This window comes from Oncorhynchus gorbuscha, linkage group LG15 (genome assembly GCF_021184085.1).
Source record: "Oncorhynchus gorbuscha isolate QuinsamMale2020 ecotype Even-year linkage group LG15, OgorEven_v1.0, whole genome shotgun sequence".
NCBI classification, from domain to species: domain Eukaryota; kingdom Metazoa; phylum Chordata; class Actinopteri; order Salmoniformes; family Salmonidae; genus Oncorhynchus; species Oncorhynchus gorbuscha.
Genome location: NC_060187.1, coordinates 29,101,389 through 29,120,217, shown reverse-complemented (window position 1 = coordinate 29,120,217; position 18,829 = coordinate 29,101,389). Strand labels below are relative to the sequence as shown.

At 42.6% G+C, this 18,829-nt stretch overlaps 1 protein-coding gene across 5 annotated transcripts in view; it reads left to right on the top strand.

Annotated features, from left to right (window-relative positions):
* Window positions 1-18,829, top strand: part of LOC123996868 (flavin-containing monooxygenase 5-like) — a 37,837-nt gene that overhangs the window by 8,130 nt on the left and 10,878 nt on the right. For 3 of the 5 annotated variants that reach the window (XM_046300653.1, XM_046300654.1, XM_046300650.1), the window contains 3 exons: window positions 16,194-16,338; window positions 17,998-18,186; window positions 18,437-18,602. In XM_046300653.1, the coding sequence (XP_046156609.1) occupies window positions 16,207-16,338; window positions 17,998-18,186; window positions 18,437-18,602 (487 nt within the window). In that variant the 5' untranslated portion in view covers window positions 16,194-16,206. Of the gene's footprint in view, window positions 1-16,190; window positions 16,339-17,997; window positions 18,187-18,436; window positions 18,603-18,829 lie in introns of those variants that run through there. The other 2 variants (XM_046300651.1, XM_046300652.1) reach the window with 1 other exon arrangement.

The following is an 18,829-nucleotide window of genomic DNA, read 5'->3' as shown; positions in this document are numbered from 1 at the left end:
GACAGACACGGCAAACCTTCTTGCCACAGCTCGCATTGATGTGCCATCCTGGATGAGCTGCACTACCTGAGCCACTTGTGTGGGTTGTAGACTCCGTCTCATGCTACCACTAGATTGAAAGCACCACCAGCATTCAAAAGTGACCAAAACATCAGCCAGGAAGCATAGGAACTGAGAAGTGGTCTGTAGTCACCACCTGCAGAACCACTCCTTTATTGGGGGTGTCTTGCTAATTGCCTATAATTTCCACCTGTTGTGTATTCCATTTGCACAACAGCATGTGAAATTTATTGTCAATCAGTGTTGCTTCCTAAGTGGACAGTTTGATTTCACAGAAGTGTGATTGACTTGGAGTTACATTGTGTTGTTTAAGTGTCCCCTTTATTTTTTTGAGCAGTGTATATTCGTGTGCTCCTTCTCTGGTTCAGGCTGTTGAAGAGCTCCAGACTGCTTTTCAGTCACAGCCGGCCTACCTTTATGGTCTCAAACTGGTCTTGAATCTACAAAAAACTAAATTCCTGACCAGAGCTAGAACTCTGCCAGAGAACGTTAGCATTGTCACATCTGGTGGATTATCCATTGAAAAAAAGTGTCATTGGATGACAAGTTGTCCTTTAAAGTTCATGTGGATAATCTTGTTACAAAGCTTTTTATTTTTGAAATAAGGCTTTTTTCCCGCTTATGGCTAGAAAGAAGCTTGTTCAGGACACTTTTCTCTCTGTAATGGATTATGGTGACTTGTTGTATATGCTTGCAACCTCCTCTGTCTTACAGAGACTGGACTCTGTTTATAATCAAATCAAATGTATTTATATAGCCCTAAGTACATCAGCTGATATCTCAAAGTGCTGTACATAAACCCAGCCTAAAACCCCAAACAGCAAGCAATGCAGGTGTAGAAGCACGGTGGCTAGGAAAAACTCCCTAGAAAGGCCAAAACCTAGGAAGAAACCTAGAGAGGAACCAGGCTATGTGGGGTGGCCAGTCCTCTTCTGGCTGTGCCGGGTGGAGATTATAACAGAACATGGCCAAGATGTTCAAATGTTCATAAATGACCAGCATGGTCAAATAATAACAAGGCAGAACAGTTGAAACTGGAGCAGCAGCACAGTCAGGTGGACCGGGGACAGCAAGGAGTCATCATGTCAGGTAGTCCTGGGGCACGGTCCTAGGGCTCAGGTCCTCCGAGAGAGAGAAAGAAAGAGAGAATTAGAGAGAGCATATGTGGGGTGGCCCGTCCTCTTCTGGCTGTGCCGGGTGGAGATTATAACAGAACATGGCCAAGATGTTCAAATGTTCATAAATGACCAGCATGGTCGAATAATAGTAAGGCAGAACAGTTGAAACTGGAGCAGCAGCATGGCCAGGTGGACTGGGGACAGAAAGGAGTCATGTCAGGTAGTCCTGGGGCATGGTCCTAGGGCTCAGGTCCTCCGAGAGAAAGAAAGAAAGAAGGAGAGAATTAGAGAACGCACACTTAGATTCACACAGGACACCGAATAGGACAGGAGAAGTACTCCAGATATAACAAACTGACCCTATCCCCCGACACAAACTACTGCAGCATAAATACTGGAGGCTGAGACAGGAGGGGACAGGAGACACTGTGGCCCCATCCGAGGACACCCCCGGACAGGGCCAAACAGGAAGGATATAACCCCACCCACTTTGCCAAAGCACAGCCCCCACACCACTAGAGGGATATCTTCAACCACCAACTTACCATCCTGAGACAAGGCTGAGTATAGCCCACAAAGATCTCCGCCACGGCACAGCCCAAGTGAGGGGGGGGCAACCCAGACAGGATGACCACAACAGTGAATCAACCCACTCAGGTGACGCACCCCCTGCAGGGACGGCATGAGAGAGCCCCAGTAAGCCAGTGACTCAGCCCCTGTAATAGGGTTAGAGGCAGAGAATCCCAGTGGAAAGAGGGGAACCGGCCAGGCAAAGACAGCAAGGGCGGTTCGTTGCTCCAGAGCCTTTCCGTTCACCTTCCCACTCCTGGGCCAGACTACACTCAATCATATGACCCACTGAAGAGATGAGTCTTCAGGTAAGACTTAAAGGTTGAGACCGAGTTTGCTTCTCTGACATGGGTAGGCAGACAGTTCCATAAAAATGGAGCTCTATAGGAGAAAGCCCTGCCTCCAGCTGTTTGCTTAGAAATTCTAGGGACAATTAGGAGGCCTGCGTCTTGTGACCGTAGCGTACGTGTAGGTATGTACGGCAGGACCAAATCAGAGAGATAGGTAGGAGCAAGCCCATGTAATGCTTTGTAGGTTAGCAGTAAAACCTTAAAAATCAGCCCTTGCTTTGACAGGAAGCCAGTGTAGAGAGGCTAGCACTGGAGTAATATGATCAAATGTTTTGGTTCTAGTCAGGATTCTAGCAGCCGTATTTAGCACTAACTGAAGTTTATTTAGTGCTTTATCCGGGTAGCCGGAAAGTAGAGCATTGCAGTAGTCTAACCTAGAAGTGACAAAAGCATGGATTAATTTTTCTGCATCATTTTTGGACAGAAAGTTTCTGATTTTTGCAATATTACGTAGATGGAAAAAAGCTGTCCTCAAAATGGTCTTGATATGTTCTTCAAAAGAGAGATCAGGGTCCAGAGTAACGCCGAGGTCCTTCACAGTTTTATTTGAGAAGACTGTACAACCATTAAGATTAATTGTCAGATTCAACAGAAGATCTCTTTGTTTCTTGGGACCTAGAACAAGCATCTCTGTTTTGTCCGAGTTTAATAGTAGAAAGTTTGCAGCCATCCACTTCCTTATGTCTGAAACACATGCTTCTAGCGAGGGCAATTTTGGGGCTTCACCATGTTTCATTGAAATGTACAGCTGTGTGTCATCCGCATAGCAGTGAAAGTTTACATTATGTTTTCGAATAACATCCCCAAGAGGTAAAATGTATAGTGAAAACAATAGTGGTCCTAAAACCGAACCTTGAGGAACACTGAAATTTACAGTTGATTTGTCAGAGGACAAACCATTCACAGAGACAAACTGATATCTTTCCGACAGATAAGATCTAAACCAGGCCAGAACATGTCCGTGTAGACCAATTTGGGTTTCCAATCTCTCCAAAAGAATGTGGTGATCGAGGGTATCTAAAGCAGCACTAAGGTCTAGGAGCACGAGGACAGATGCAGAGCCTCGGTCCGATGCCATTAAAATGTCATTTACCACCTTCACAAGTGCCGTCTCAGTGCTATGATGGGGTCTAAAACCAGACTGAAGCATTTCGTATACATTGTTTGTCTTCAGGAAAGCAGTGAGTTGCTGCGCAACAGCCTTCTCTAAAATTTTTGAGAGGAATGGAAGATTCGATATAGGCCGATAGTTTTTATATTTTCTGGGTCAAGGTTTGGCTTTTTCAAGAGAGGCTTTATTACTGCCACTTTTAGTGAGTTTGGTACACATCCAGTGGATAGAGAGCCATTTATTATGTTCAACATAGGAGGGCCAAGCACAGGAAGCAGCTCTTTCAGTAGTTTAGTTGGAATAGGGTCCAGTATGCAGCTTGAAGGTTTAGAGGCCATGATTATTTTCATCATTGTGTCAAGAGATATAGTACTAAAACACTTGAGCGTCTCTCTTGATCCTAGGTCCTGGCAGAGTTGTGCAGACTCAGGACAACTGAGGTTTGGAGGAATACGCAGGTTTAAAGAGGAGTCCGTAATTTGCTTTCTAATAATCATAATATTTTCCTCAAAGAAGTTCATGAATTTATCACTGCTAAAGTGAAAGTCATCCTCTCTTGGGGAATGCTGCTTTTTAGTTAGCTTTTCGACAGTATCAAAAAGGAATTTCGGATTGTTCTTATTTTCCTCAATTAAGTTAGAAAAATAGGACAATCGAGCAGCAGTAAGGGCTCTTCGGTACTGCACGGTACCGTCTTTCCAAGCTAGTCGGAAGACTTCCAGTTTGGTGTGGCGCAATTTCCGTTCCAATTTTCTGGAAGCTTGCTTCAGAGCTCGGGTATTTTCTGTGTACCAGGGAGCTAGTTTCTTATGAGAAATGTTTTTAGTTTTTAGGGGTGCAACTGCACAGTTGCAGTGCATCCTCAGTTAGGTGGTTAACTGATTTTTGTCCTCTGGCGTCCTTGGGTAGGCAGAGGGAGTCTGGAAGGGCATCAAGGAATCTTTGTGTTGTCTGTGAATTTATAGCACGACTTTTGATGGTCCTTGGTTGGGGTCTGAGCAGATTATTTGTTGCAATTGCAAACGTAATAAAATGGTGGTCCGATAGTCCACGATTATGAGGAAAAACATTAAGATCCACAACATTTATTCCATGGGACAAAACTAGGTCCAGCGTATGACTGTGACAGTGAGTGGGTCCAGAGACATGTTGGACAAAACCCACTGAGTCGATGATGGCTCCGAAAGCCTTTTGGAGTGGGTCTGTGGACTTTTCCATGTGAATATTAAAGTCACCAAAGATTAGAATATTATCTGCTATGACTACAAGGTCCGATAGGAATTCAGGGAACTCGGTGAGAAACGCTGTATATGGCCCAGGAGGCCTGTAAACAGTAGCTATAAAAAGTGATTGAGTAGGCTGCATAGATTTCATGACTAGAAGCTCAAAAGACGAAAACGTCTTTTTTTTGTAAATTGAAATTTGCTATCGTAAATGTTAGCAACACCTCCGCCTTTGCGGGATGCACGGGGGATATGGTCACTAGTGTAGCCAGGAGGTGAGGCCTCATTTAAAACAGTAAATTCATCAGGCTTAAGCCATGTTTCAGTCAGGCCAATCACATCAAGATTATGATCAGTGATTAGTTCATTGACTATAATTGCCTTTGAAGTAAGGGATCTAACATTAAGTAGCCCTATTTTGAGATGTGAGGTATCATGATCTCTTTCAGTAATGACTGGAATGGAGGTGGTCTTTATCCTAGTGAGATTGCTAAGGCAAACACCGCCATGTTTAGTTTTGCCCAACCTAGGTCGAGGCACAGACACGGTCTCAATGGTGATAGCTGAGCTGACTACACTGACTGTGCTAGTGGCAGACTCCACTATGCTTGCAGGCTGGCTAACAGCCTGCTGCCTGGCCTGCACCCTATTTCATTGTGGAGCTAGAGGAGTTAGAGCCCTGTCTATGTTGGTAGATAAGATGAGAGCACCCCTCCAGCTAGGATGGAGTCCGTCACTCCTCAGCAGGCCAGGCTTGGTCCTGTTTGTGGGTGAGTCCCAGAAAGAGGGCCAATTATCTACAAATTCTATCTTTTGGGAGGGGCAGAAAACAGTTTTCAACCAGCGATTGAGTTGTGAGACTCAACTGGGACCCTAACTGGGAGGGGGCTAGAGACAATTACTCGATGCCGACACATCTTTCTAGCTGATATGCACGCAGAAGCTATGTTGCGCTTGGTGATCTCTGACTGTTTCATCCTAACATCGTTGGTGCCGACGTGGATAACAATATCTCTATACTCTCTACACTCGCCATTTTTAGCTTTAGCCAGTACCATCTTCAGATTAGCCTTAACGTCGGTAGCCCTGCCCCCTGGTAAACAGTGTATGATCGCTGGATGATTCGTTTTAAGTCTAATACTGCGGGTAATGGAGTCGCCAATGACTGGAGTTTTCAATTTGTCAGAGCTAATGGTGGGAAGCTTCGGCGTCTCAGACCCCGTAACGGGAGGAGTAGAGACCAGAGAAGACTCTGCCTCTGACTCTGACTCGCTTAATGGGGAAAACCGGTTGAAAGTTTCTGTCGGCTGAATGAGCGACACCGGTTGAGCTTTCCTACAGCATTTCCTTCCAGAAACCGTGAGAAAGTTGTCCGGCTGCGGGGACTGTGCCAGGGGATTTATACTACCATCTGTACTTACTGGTGGCACAGACGCGGTTTCATCCTTTCCTACACTGAAATTACCCTTGCCTAACGATTGCGTCTGAAGCTGGGCTTGTAGCACAGCTATCCTCGCCGTAAGGCGAGTACAGCGACTACAAATAGTAGGCATCATGTTAATGTTACTACTTAGCTTCGGCTGTTGGAGGTCCTGACGAATCGTGTCCAGATAAAGCGTCCGGAGTGAAAAAGTTGAGGAAAAAATAAATAAATATATGAACGGTAATTAAAAAGTGAAAACCGTAAAAGTTGTCAGGTAGCAAAATAGGTTGGCAACAAAACGCACAGCAACTCGAAAACAAGCCTGCAAGTTGTGGCCGGAAATGACGTCATCCTTAATGCATCCTTTCACTTTGTTACAAATGCCAAGTCATTCACCCACCATTGCACATTGTACCAAATGGTAGTTTGGATCTCACTTTATATGCGCAGAAAAGATACATTTGTATGTGTTCATCTACAAAGCCCATTTGGGTAAACTCCCTCTTTACCTCTGTAGTCTGGCCTCCTTCACCACCAGCAGTTACCATACCCGGTCTGCTAGGTGGTTGCTACTTAAAGTCCCCAGGACATTCAGGACAGTAGGAGGCAAGACTGCCTTCTCTTCTTGTGCACCAGACGCATGGAATAATCTACAATCCATGCTTCATCTAGATATGTTAGTGCCACTGAATGAATTTAAAATATTGATGGGAGACTCTGTTACAGAGAAGTGTAAATGCTTTTCTTAGGCTGGATCATGTTGTTGTATCGTTATATGTTTTAATTATGTCATGTATTGATTGTTGCTTCCTTCTTGGCCAGGTCTCCCTTGAAAAAGAGACTCTGGGTCTCAATGGGCTTTTCCTGGTTAAATAAAGGTTAAATTAAAAAAATGGCATTGGATTGGAACCGGTACTATGGTCAGATCACATGAAAATAGCCATGCACACACCAGTGGTGGGTTAGTATAAAATATAATTCCCCCACAACAAAATGTGCATTATAGCTCAGTATTTGTATTATATATTTTATACGGCCTTTTTTGCTCATCTTTATCAAGGGTGCCAATAATTTAGGTCATGACTGTACTCTGTCTCTACTGAGTTGAGTTACGATGAGTGCCGGCAGAGTGTACCACTGTCAATTTCATTTGAGCTGCTATCAGTTGATACTTGTAAAAAAAAGTCCATTATTTAATGCGTATAGCCTACCTTGTACCTATGTTTGTCCTGTGCAACTATGGGCTTTTCTTTGGTCTGCCAAATTGCACCCAGTAATTCACTGTTTACAATGGAGTACGAAGTTACGACTTCAAATGTGCTCTACCACTTGATACTGTTAGAAAAGTATCCATTCTTTAGTGCTTACTGTGTACCTGTGCTTGTCCTGATTGATATAGTGTTGTCAGTTGACATTGGAATCCCTAATTTTTGAATCTGCTGTGCAATGACAGGCTGCTCCTTCTTTGTTAAGAAACAAACAAAAAATTATACTTTTATAAAAAATTACAGATTTCAGCACCCTAAGAAAAGCTCAGAGTTACATAGGCATTCAATGATTGACATTTTTACAAGAAGGGCAATTCTACAATAACCGAATGATGCTGATGCCATGTTCACATCGTGATATAATTCCTTACGCCGTACCTCATCTTCAAGGAGTCTTGCCCCGCTACTGAACAGACAAGTGTAGTGTTTGTAACACAGAGCCAGTCTCTTGTCAGAGATTGCATTTATTTTGGGAGATTGCAAATTATAGCCTTTTAATTCGAGACAGGATTGTGTTGTTATGTGTTAATAACATTTAGACTACGTTACCCAGCAGGCTAGGCGGATGGTTAAAGAATGCCTTGCATGGCTAAACATGGAGTTTTCTAGCTGAAGTATATGTTCATTAAAAGTAGTTAAACCTACACCCCAGTTTGTCATTATATAAGGAACAAACGAAAATTAAACATTCTACCACAAGTCAAGTGACGTGAGTAGTCGAAGATGCTAGCGTGCAAGAGTGAGGACAATGAGCCGCAGCAGCGAGAGTGACAGCAGCGAGAGCGAGGTTGCATTGGAATCTTGACGAGCATGTTGATGAGCCAAATACTGAAATAAGAGAAATTGACACTGTTCCTATTCTCCGTCATGGATAGACTTAGTCCTCCTACCCCTATGCAGTTAACAGGCAATTTAGCTGACAATTGGAAACGTTTCAAACAGAGATCCAAAATCTACCTAGCAGCCAGTGGTGCAGGGTAGATGATGACAAATTGAAAGCGTCCATTTTTCTGCATGTTATTGGAGAGGATGCATTGGAGATTTACAATAGCTTTCAGCAAGACGAGGCAAACTTGACATTGACTGTGCTAATGGCTAAATTTGAGGAGTACTTTGTACCAAGCCAGAATGTCACGTTTGAGAGATACAAGTTTTTCTCTCATGATCAGAAACGGAATCAAAACACTACATGTGGAAAATGTGGATTTATCCACAAGCCAAAAAAAATGCCCTGCATATGGCAAATCATGTAACAACTGTTAATACCTCTTGAAGCTAGGGGGCACTATTTTTATGTTTGGAAAAATAACGTTCCCAAAGTAAACGGCCTATTTCTCAGGACCAGATGCTAGAATATGCAATATAATAATATTGTCTGTGACTATAACAGAACTGATATTGCAGGCGAAACCCTGAGGAAAATCCAATCAGGACGTGCCTCTTATTTTGAAATCCTTCTGTTCCTATGCATGCCTATCCGCCATTTAAAGGGATATCAACCATATTCCTTTTTCTCTGGCTTCCCTAAGGTGTCAACAGTCTTTAGACATAGTTTCAGGATTTTATTTTGAAAAATGAGCGTGAAAGATCACATTGCGTAAGTGGATAGGTGGGGGCTCTCAGAGTGAGTTTTTGCTCTACAGAGTAAAGCCGCCATTGTTCCTCCCGCTGTTAAACCTACACACTCGGTTGATATATTATCGAATATATATTTAAAAAACTACCTGAGGAATGATTATAAAAAACGTTTGACATGTTTCTGTGGACATTATGAGGACTATTTAGAATTTCCGTCTGCATTGTCGTGACAGCTCTTACCTGTGGATTTCTGAACATGACGTGACAAACAAACGGAGGTATTTTGGATATAAAAATCATCTTTATGGAACAAAAGGAACATGTGTTGTGTAACTGGGAGTCTCGTGAGTGAAAACATCCAAAGATCAAAGGTAAACGGTTAATTTGATTGCTTTTCTGATTTTCGTGACCAAGCTTCCTGATGCTAAGTGTACATAATGCTATGCTTGGCTATCGATGAATTTACAAACGCTTGGATTGCTTCTGCTGTAAAGCATAATTTCAAAATCTGAGACGACAGGTGGATTAACAAAAGGCTAAGCTGTGTTTTGCAATATTGCACTTGTGATCTCATAAAAACATTTTTGTAAATATTTTTTGACTGTTGCGCTATGCTATTCAGCGGTTGCTGACAAATGATCCTGCGGCGGATGGGTAGCGTCAAGAAATTAAGGGTTGCGTCAATCGAATCTGGTATCAGGATAAATATGACACAGTCACCGTTTGCATACTATGTACTTTTTATTAGCTAAGCAATAAGTGGTAAATGCAATTTTTGTATATATGGGTTCGCTGTAACACCACGCAGGGTAGAACAGAGAACTGACTTGTTCCTGACAAAGTTATTATAATATACTCTGACAGAAGTAGTTCCTGCTTCCGAGCCCGCCTGTCACAGAGTAGAGACTGGGCATGGTTTAAACTCACCCAACCTATCGTTGATTGTTGGCGCACGAACTGGTCCCAGCCCCCTAGGTGCTTCAGCGGACAGGCGTTGTTATGTAGAATATCTGTGTGCTCATACTCTTGATACAGTTATCACACACCTGGCTCCTGTTATCTAACAAAATACCATTTGTTCTCTACACTACGTTCTGTATGTGTCTACGTTCTGTATGTGTCCCCCGCAACTCATTGCACAGTCCCTGTTTTGATGTTATTCTGTATTTTTCCATCACGTGAAAGGCCCATGGCCCTGAAACTGTAAACAATGTCTCAAGTCAGCTATGTTGCATAACACATACACACACACAAGCCAACAGCAGATAATATTCAATCACATATGATATGGTAACAGGCTATAGTGCATAACACAGAACCTCACATAACTGTGGGAAAAATAATATTTTCTCAAAATGCTGCAAAGCTGAGGCTACAAAGAAAAAAGTTCACACAGTCGAGGAGATGGAAGAATTCTTTGTTGATTCTGTGGAAATATGCAATGCAGTAAATGCTGAATGGATTGTGCCATTGAAGGTGAATGAAACTATAATACCATTCAAGCTTGATACTGGAGCACAGGTAAACCTGTTGTCGCTGGATGACTACAAAACAATGAAGGTGAAGAGCAAAATACACCCGATGAAAATGAAGGTTACTGGTTATACTGGGGAGAACATACCAGTCAAAGGTAGCTGCATAGTAACTTTACAGCACAAAGGAAAACAGTTCAGAGCACAGCTGCTGATCGTGGAAAAGAGTGTACAACCTATTCTAGGAATCAATGCATGTGAAAATCTCAATTTCTTGAAAAGAGTGTATGTAGTGACATCACAGACTGAAAATGACCAAGAATCAATACTGGCTGAGTATGAGGATGTGTTTGAGGGTCTTGGATGTTTACCAGGAGAACACAAAATATGTACTGATGACAAAATTACTCCAGTTGTGCATGCATGCAGAAAAGTTCCATTTGCACTGAGGAAAAAAGCTCAAAGAGGAATTCTGACGCATGGAAAAGATGGACGTCACAAAAATGGATGAACTGGGTAAGCTCACTGGTTATTGTGGTGAAAAAGAACGGCGATCTCAGGATATGTCTAGACCCGAGAGATCTCAACAAAGCAATCAAGAGAGAGCATTTCAAGTAGCCAACCAGAGAAGAGATAATGTCGCAGTTTGCTGGAGCAAAGTGGTTCAGTAAGCTTGATGCCTTATCAGGATTCTGGCAAATGAAGCTAGATGATACAAGCTCAAGGCTATGTACATTCAACACAGGGCAGGTACAGATTTCTTCGTCTACCATATGGGATTCTCTCAGTGCCAGAGGTCTACCACAAGACAATCCACATGATCTTCGAGCACATTCCAGGAGTGGAGACTATGATGGATGACATCATCGTCTGGGGGTCCACAAAAGAAGAACACGACACGAGAGTGAGACAAGTGCTGGACCTGACACGGAAAGTCAACCTAAAACTAAACAAGGACAAATGCGAGTTTGGTGTAAAAACACTTACCTTCGTGGGAGAAGTACTTTCAGAGGACGGAGTCAAACCAGACCCGAGGAAAACATCAGCCATCAACAACATGGAGCACCCGAAGAACAAGGACAATGTGAGACGCTTCATGGGCATGATCACTTACCTTGCAAAGTTCATACCTCAACTGTCAGCACAGTCCGCTCCACTCAGATGTCTTCTGGAACAGAATGGGAATGGTCCCATGAACAGGAAACTGTTTCAAAAAACAAAATAAGACAATCACAGAAGAGCCCGTGCTCAGGTTCTATGATCCAGAGAAAAGCACAAGGATTTCTGCAGACGCGTCACAGTTTGGCCTGGGAGCAGTTCTTCTGCAACAGCATAACGACACATGGCAACCCGTCGCATATGCATCCAGAGCCTTGACAGGCGCAGAGAGAAAGGTATGCACAAATAGAGAAAGAACTGCTGGCAAGCACATACGCTTGCGAAAGGTTTCACCAATACGTCTACGGACAAGACTTCGAAGTAGAAACCGACCACAAACCATTGGTGTCAATCATGTCTAAGCCACTGAATGATTATCCAATGAGAATCCAGAGAATGTTGATCAGACTGCAACAGTATGATTTGAAGATGATCTATACCCCGGGAAAGTTTGTTCGCGGCTGACACTCTTTCTCGAGCAGTCGACAAGGAGAGCTTTGACACAGAAAAATACTGAGATTCAGGCCTACGTCGACATGATTGTAGCATCACTTCCTGTGTCTTCTGAGAGAATGGAGCAGATCAAAAGAGAGACCGCAGCTGACCAAACAAACAATGACAGAGTTGAAAGAAACAACACTGATAGGATGGCCCGCACAGAAAAACAACTGTCCAAGGGGAATACCGGATTACTGGATGTTCAGAGCAGAGCTCACCGTTGTGGATGACATAGTGTTCAAAGGCAACAAGATTGTCATTCCCATGACACTACGCAAAGAAATGCTACAGAAAATACACGAGGGCCACTTAGGTGAGGAAAAATGCAAACGACGAGCACAAGAAGTAATGTACTGGCCAAGAATGAACCAGGAAATCAGCCAGACCACTGCTTCATGTGAACTGTTTGACCTACAGGCCAAAGCAGCAAGCAGAGCCGTTAATGCCTCATCCAGTACCCAACAGACCCTACTACAAAATTGTCAAAGGTCTGGTGAGAAAGGCACACAATGGAAGGGAGGATTTCCTAAAAAAATCTGATCTACTGCAGCGCACCTCTGCAGAACGGACTTTCAACCGGAACAAATGTTGATGGGATGTCATGTCAGAACCAACCTACCCATCCATGAGGACTTGCTAACACCCAGAGGTGCTCACAAAGTCAAACTCGCAAAGAAAAAATAGAAAGACAAACAAAAACAGCGACACAAAAGTGCAAGACACTTACCTGAACTGAAACCTGGAGAACATGTACGACTCCGAGACGTCACTACAGGAACCTGGATGCAGCAAGGGTGTGTGCAGAGAGAAGTTGCACCGCGATCCTATGAGATCCAAACGGAGCATGGATCACAACTGAGACTAAGTGAATCTAAGGATCTAAGGCGTGGATCTAAGGAGTGGATCTAAGGCTTCAGCCATTCAGTCAAGGGACTGAGGCTCATCAAGAGCATACTGCTGAAGCGTCAAATGCCTTTAGAAATGGACAATTCAGTCAGAGCACCCTGACTGACAATGAACGCTGTCAAACTGTTTCAGGAAGCACTTCAGCAGAACTACCAAAAAGGACTGTCAGAGCCCCTGAAAGGAGTATTGAGAACTGCTAAAAAAATACAAAAAAGGGGCACCTGGACTGAATGTTTTGTTAACGTGAAAAGAAAGAGCCACAATAGAGTATTGTTGGACAGACTATATTTAAAAAATATTATATTTTTCAAGAAAAACAATTTGGGAAAAGAAATGTGTTATTGAAAATTGCATGTTATGCAGGTTGAGTAAACAAATTTGATGTGACATGTGTAGTTACATAGAAAAGCATTTAGACTACGTTACCCAGCAGGCTAGGCGGATGGGTTAAAGAACGCCTTGCGTGGCTAAACATGGAGTTTTCTAGCTGAAGTTTATGTTCATTAAAAGTAGTTAAACCTACGCCCCAATTTGTCATTATATAAGGAACAAACAAGGATAAATATATTGTTTAGTCACTTTTTCCTCAAGTTGTTTCTCTAACTTTATTGCAAGCAAAGATTATGGATATACTGACAAGATTACTTGTCTCTCCGACATTAAAAAAAGTTGTCGTCGTCCACAAAGCGGCACGGCGGGCTGTCTAGCTCCCCCTATCCTTTCTTTGGATTGGAGAATAAGTCTCATTATGTTGAGATCAACGGTCTGTATTCAATGAAGAGAGATTCTATGCTACAGGCCTCATACCATGGACATGCATAGCCATCTTGAGACAACTATAGTGTTTTTTCTCAGTTGCCAGGATGTCACATGGCCTACTTATATCAGTACACTTGTAACAACCTAAGCATTATGAATCTTCTATTCGATCAAATAAACCTCACGTAGCAAATAAGCCATTCATTGTTGACCAAATTTGACATCCTCTTATTGACCTCTACCTCAAAAGCTCCTTGCTTGGTGGGCTAAACAATGAACAAAACGCACTGCAGAGCAACTATATTTAGCGAGCTAAATCTAGGCTAGGTTGAAGATAACATTGTAGCTAGCGACCTCATCCTAACAGTTATTATCAAAAACAGACATTACCATCACAATAAAATTACACGGGCAACAGTCTCATATAATATAATTGGCTTAACAGCCAATGTGTATTATTTAACATTACTATTAAAATAGTACTCGCATATAGGAATTGTTTACAAATTGCTAGCTATCCCATAAAGCCAACACCGAAAAACACGTTTTCATCTTCTCTGTTTTGGTAACTTTCTGTTCTTTGATGGGACTCTGGCTGGACTGAAGACAATGCAAAGTTAGAAAAATGTCAAGGTATGCGGTGTCCGTCTCGCAACGGAGCCTTGAACCACAAGGGGGAGTTGCGTTTTCACTCCATTGTGGACGTCGCCATTGAAATGCAGGACTTTTAGCGTTACATAACCAAGTGCTTATAGGTAATGAGGCTTGAGAATGTATGTTAATCAAAAAAACTTTGAAATGTACCGTGCATTTAGAAAGAATTCAAACCCCTCCCTTTTCCCACATTTTGTAACTTTAGACCGATTTTTAACTGGATTAAATGATTTTTTCCCCTCAATCTACACAAAATACCCCATAATGACAAAGCGAAAACAGGTTTTAAAATTCTTTGCAAATGTATTAAAAATAAAAAACAGAAATACCTTATTTATATAAGTATTCAGACCCTTTGCTATGAAACTCGAAATTAAGCTCGGGTGCATCCTGTTTCCATTGATCTTCCTTGAGATGTTTCTACAAATTGATTGGAGGCCACCTGTAGTAAATTCAATTGATTGGACATGATTTGGAAAGGCACACACCTGTCTACATAAAGGTCCCACGGTTGACAATGCATGTCAGAGCAAAAACCAAGCCATGAAGTTGAAGGAATTGTCCGTAGAGCCCCGGGACAGGATTGTGCCAAGGCATAGATCTGGGGAAGGATACCAAAAAATGTCTGCAGCATTGAAGGTCCCCAAGAACACAGTGGCCCCCATCATTCTTAAATGGAAGAAGTTTTGAACCACCAAGACTCTTCCTAGACCTGGCAAAAGTGAACAATTGGGGGAGAAGGGCCTCTGTCACTCTGACAGAGCTCCAAAGTTCCTCTATGGAGATGGGAGAACCTCTGCAGCACTCCACCAATCAGGCCTTTATGGTAGCGGGCCAGACGGAAGCCAGTCCTCAGTAAAAGACACATGACAGCCCGCTTGGAGTTTGCCAAAAGACACCTAAAGGACTTTCAGACCATGGGAAACATTCTCTGGTCTGATGAAACCAAGATTGAACTCTTTGGCCTGAATGCCAAGCGTCACATCTGGAGGAAACAAGGCACCTTTCATAACCTGGCCAATACTATCCCTACAGTGAAGCAAGTTGGTGACAACATCATGCTTTTGGGGATTTTTTTAAGTGTCAGGGACTTGGAGACAGACCTGAATCTAGCTGTGCAGCAACACTCCCCATCCAACCTGACCGTGCTTCTACAAAGTACTGAGTAAAAGGTCTGAATACTTATGTATGAAATGACGTGGAAACAATGTTGATTCAAGCAGTGTGTGCCCAGTTGGAAACCATACAACGTTATGCACAAGGACTACTTTGATCAATTTTCACAGAACATTTTACTTTAAGAACAGTGCAGATACAACATTTGGTAAAAGAATGACAGCACAAACTGTAATTTTGTTACCAAGCTTGGCATCTGCACTGTTCTTCAAGTAAATGTGTACATTGTTACAAGTAGTTCTTGTGCATAGAGTTGTATGGTTTGTTTAACTTTTAAATCATTGGTTTTGTTTGTTGAAGTGAAAAGTCTCAGCATCATTCTGATTCCGTGGAATTGCCCTGTGTCGACTGATAGCGACTCCATGTAGTTGGTGGGAGACTCCGCCTACACAAATCGCAACTCAACTCAGTATAGATGTATATATGGACCAGGGGAGGCTGGTGGAATGAGCTATAGGCGGATGGGCTCATTGTAATGGCTGGAATGTCAAATGTGGTTTCCATATGTTTGATACCGCTCCATTGATTCCATTCTAGCCATTACAATAAGCCCGTCCTCCTATAGCTCCTGCCAGCAAGCCTCTTTTGATATGGACAGAGTTGAGATCCTCAGCAACATCTACAGTAGCCTGGGCTGCAGGACGGGTAAACAAGCAGCTCTCCAGCGGTCACACCCACCCCACTGATTGGAGAGTTTGGATAGATTTAGATCTTGTCTGTATACAGTATCAACTTCCATTTATCCTCCATGAGTTACTGAATCTCCTCTCTACTTCTGTCCTTCCTGTGGAGACGGACAGCATGTATTTTTTTGTAGGCTACTAACCCTAACGTTTTGCGTTATACTGTGTCTTTCCCTGCCTCTGCAGGCAGACAGACGGTATGTCACGGCGCGTGTGTGTGATTGGAGGGGGAAGTTCAGGTCTGACCAGCATCAAGAGCTGTCTGGACGAGGGTCTGGAGCCCACCTGTTTCGAGAGCAGTGATGACATCGGGGGACTGTGGAGGTTCAAGGTAAAACAGACTGCTGCATCTCAGTGTTAATTTCGTCAACATTGACTATGACGAAAAATATCTGTAATCCTATTTTCCCCGACGGAAACGAATGATGACAATGAGACGGGATGCCATGAAGAAAACGATGGCTGTAACACATTAGTTTTCATTTTAGTTAATGGGAAAAAATTGTGACGATGAGAATTACAAGTGTGACTAATGGACATTCAATATGACATCTGTTTTGTCCAGCCTTTGTAGAATATTTAATGTAATCCTCTCATTGGCAGAATGAATGTCTTTCAGTTGCGTGGTCTGTAAGTTGATCTGCCCTGAGTCACACAGCTCCTGGGCGGTCACTTCAGTCACTCGGTAATCTTTTGAACTGATGCGCAGTGAGGACAAGACACTTAAATTGTAACTAACCTAAACTAGAAACAATAATGTTTACTCTCTCTTACTTTCATGTAGGCTATTTTAGCTTTAATCACATCAGAAGCTCTATTTTCCCATATGCGCTGTTATTCGTCTGTGTTGCCGCTATCACGGTCCGCAAATGATTATAGTCAGTGCTCTAAATTAACATTTTTAATTGGTCACATTGCTGCTACTAACTTCAAAAAGAAAGGAGCACCAGACAAAATGTACTGCAAATGACTGTCCTATCATTCCTGATTGTTATCAGTTGTTACCTTGATGTTGTAGAACACATCACTAGTGGGAAAGACATTACAATAAAAAAAATACTTTAAATCATTTTATTCAGAAGTGCAACTGCAAACATATTTGCATAGGTGACTAGTTTTGGACAAAGTAATATACAAAACAAACATTGACTCTATTCAAAAGTGCAACAGCAAAGAAATGTATATAGATGATTAAAAACAATCTTTATTGTATTTAAAAGTGCAACTGCAAACTGAACTGTTATCCATAACTGCGTTCAGCTAACAGAATAATAATAATACAAAACTATGTAGCTAATAATATTTATGTTGTTACAAAGTAACATGCTGACTATGAGCTGATACTTGGATAATGAAATAAATGTCTAGTCGCCTCTCACAATAACAAATCAATTTCTTTGATTGAGAATATAGCTATTAAATCAACTTGCTCTTAGGGTTAAGGCTTAGGGTAGATATAACCCAAGGATCCCGGGTAATACTAACCCTCTTCCCGGATAGTGCTCTCGATGGTGCCAATAATGTTTGCGCAGGACACCTCGTTTCCATATGTCGGGTAGATTTGTAATCCATTATTTTCTGGGAGAGTAACATGGGTCTGAATTTGGTAATGCAGTAAGCAGTGTTAAATTCAATCTCTAACTCCGTTAGTGATGTTGCGCTCTCCCCTGCCCCGATGCACTTGTCCCTGAACTTGATGTGCTTTTGACTTAAGTTATATTTTAGCAATGACTCGTGTTTTTGGTTGCTGGACTCAGTAGCAAAATAAGTCTTCCCTGCTACTATTAAAAGGTATTTTAGCCATAAAGGCTAACACTAAAACAATAATTAAAATAGCTGCCAAAATGAACACTGCTCTAGATACAGTGGCCTCATCTTCTCTCCATCTCCATAGGCTAAAGTGGTTTCATCTCCTTGTCTGAATTGCTCATAAAAAGTATGGAAAAATCATTTTCTGACCTTTTACACCTATTCTTCTCTCCATCCTTAGGAGAACCCAGAGGCTGACAGGGCCAGTATCTACCACTCTGTCATCATCAACACCTCCAAGGAGATGATGTGTTTCTCTGATTTTCCCATCCCAGCCCACTTCCCCAACTACATGCACAACTCCCTCATCATGGACTACTTCCGCATGTATGCCGAACACTTCCAACTCACCAAGCACATACGCTTCCAGGTAGGAGCTCAGTTCCTAGTCACAGTAATCATTTATACAGTTTCAAAGTTGTAATCAGGGAGGTGAGGCATTTAGAACATTGCATATGTTACACAACATACGTGTGTGTGTGTGTGTGTGTGTGTGTGTGTGTGTGTGTGTGTGTGTGTGTGTGTGTGTGTGTGTGTGTGTGTGTGTGTGTGTGTGTGTGTGTGTGTGTGTGTGTGTGTGTGTGTGTGTGTGTGTGTGTGTGTGTGTGTGTGCGTGATAGATCAGAGTCCTCCAGGTGAAGCCAAGACCCGACTTCTCTCGTTCGGGCCAGTGGGATGTGGAGACAGAGAACAAGAAGGGAGAGAAGGAGAAACATATCTTTGATGCTGTGATGATCTGTATAGGACACCACTGTCACCCCAACCTGCCTCTACACGATTTCCCAGGTAGCCTACAACACAGTGACCTCAGATACTAGGCCAATCTCAAATGACACCCACCCAAAGGTATGTCATTTTAGATGCAGCGCCCCTAAGGAATAGGGTTTTATTTTAGATGCAGCACCCCTAAGGAATAGGGTTTTATTTTAGACGCAGCACCCCTAAGGAATAGGGTTTTATTTTAGATGCAGCACCCCTAAGGAATAGGGTTTTATTTTAGACGCAGCACCCCT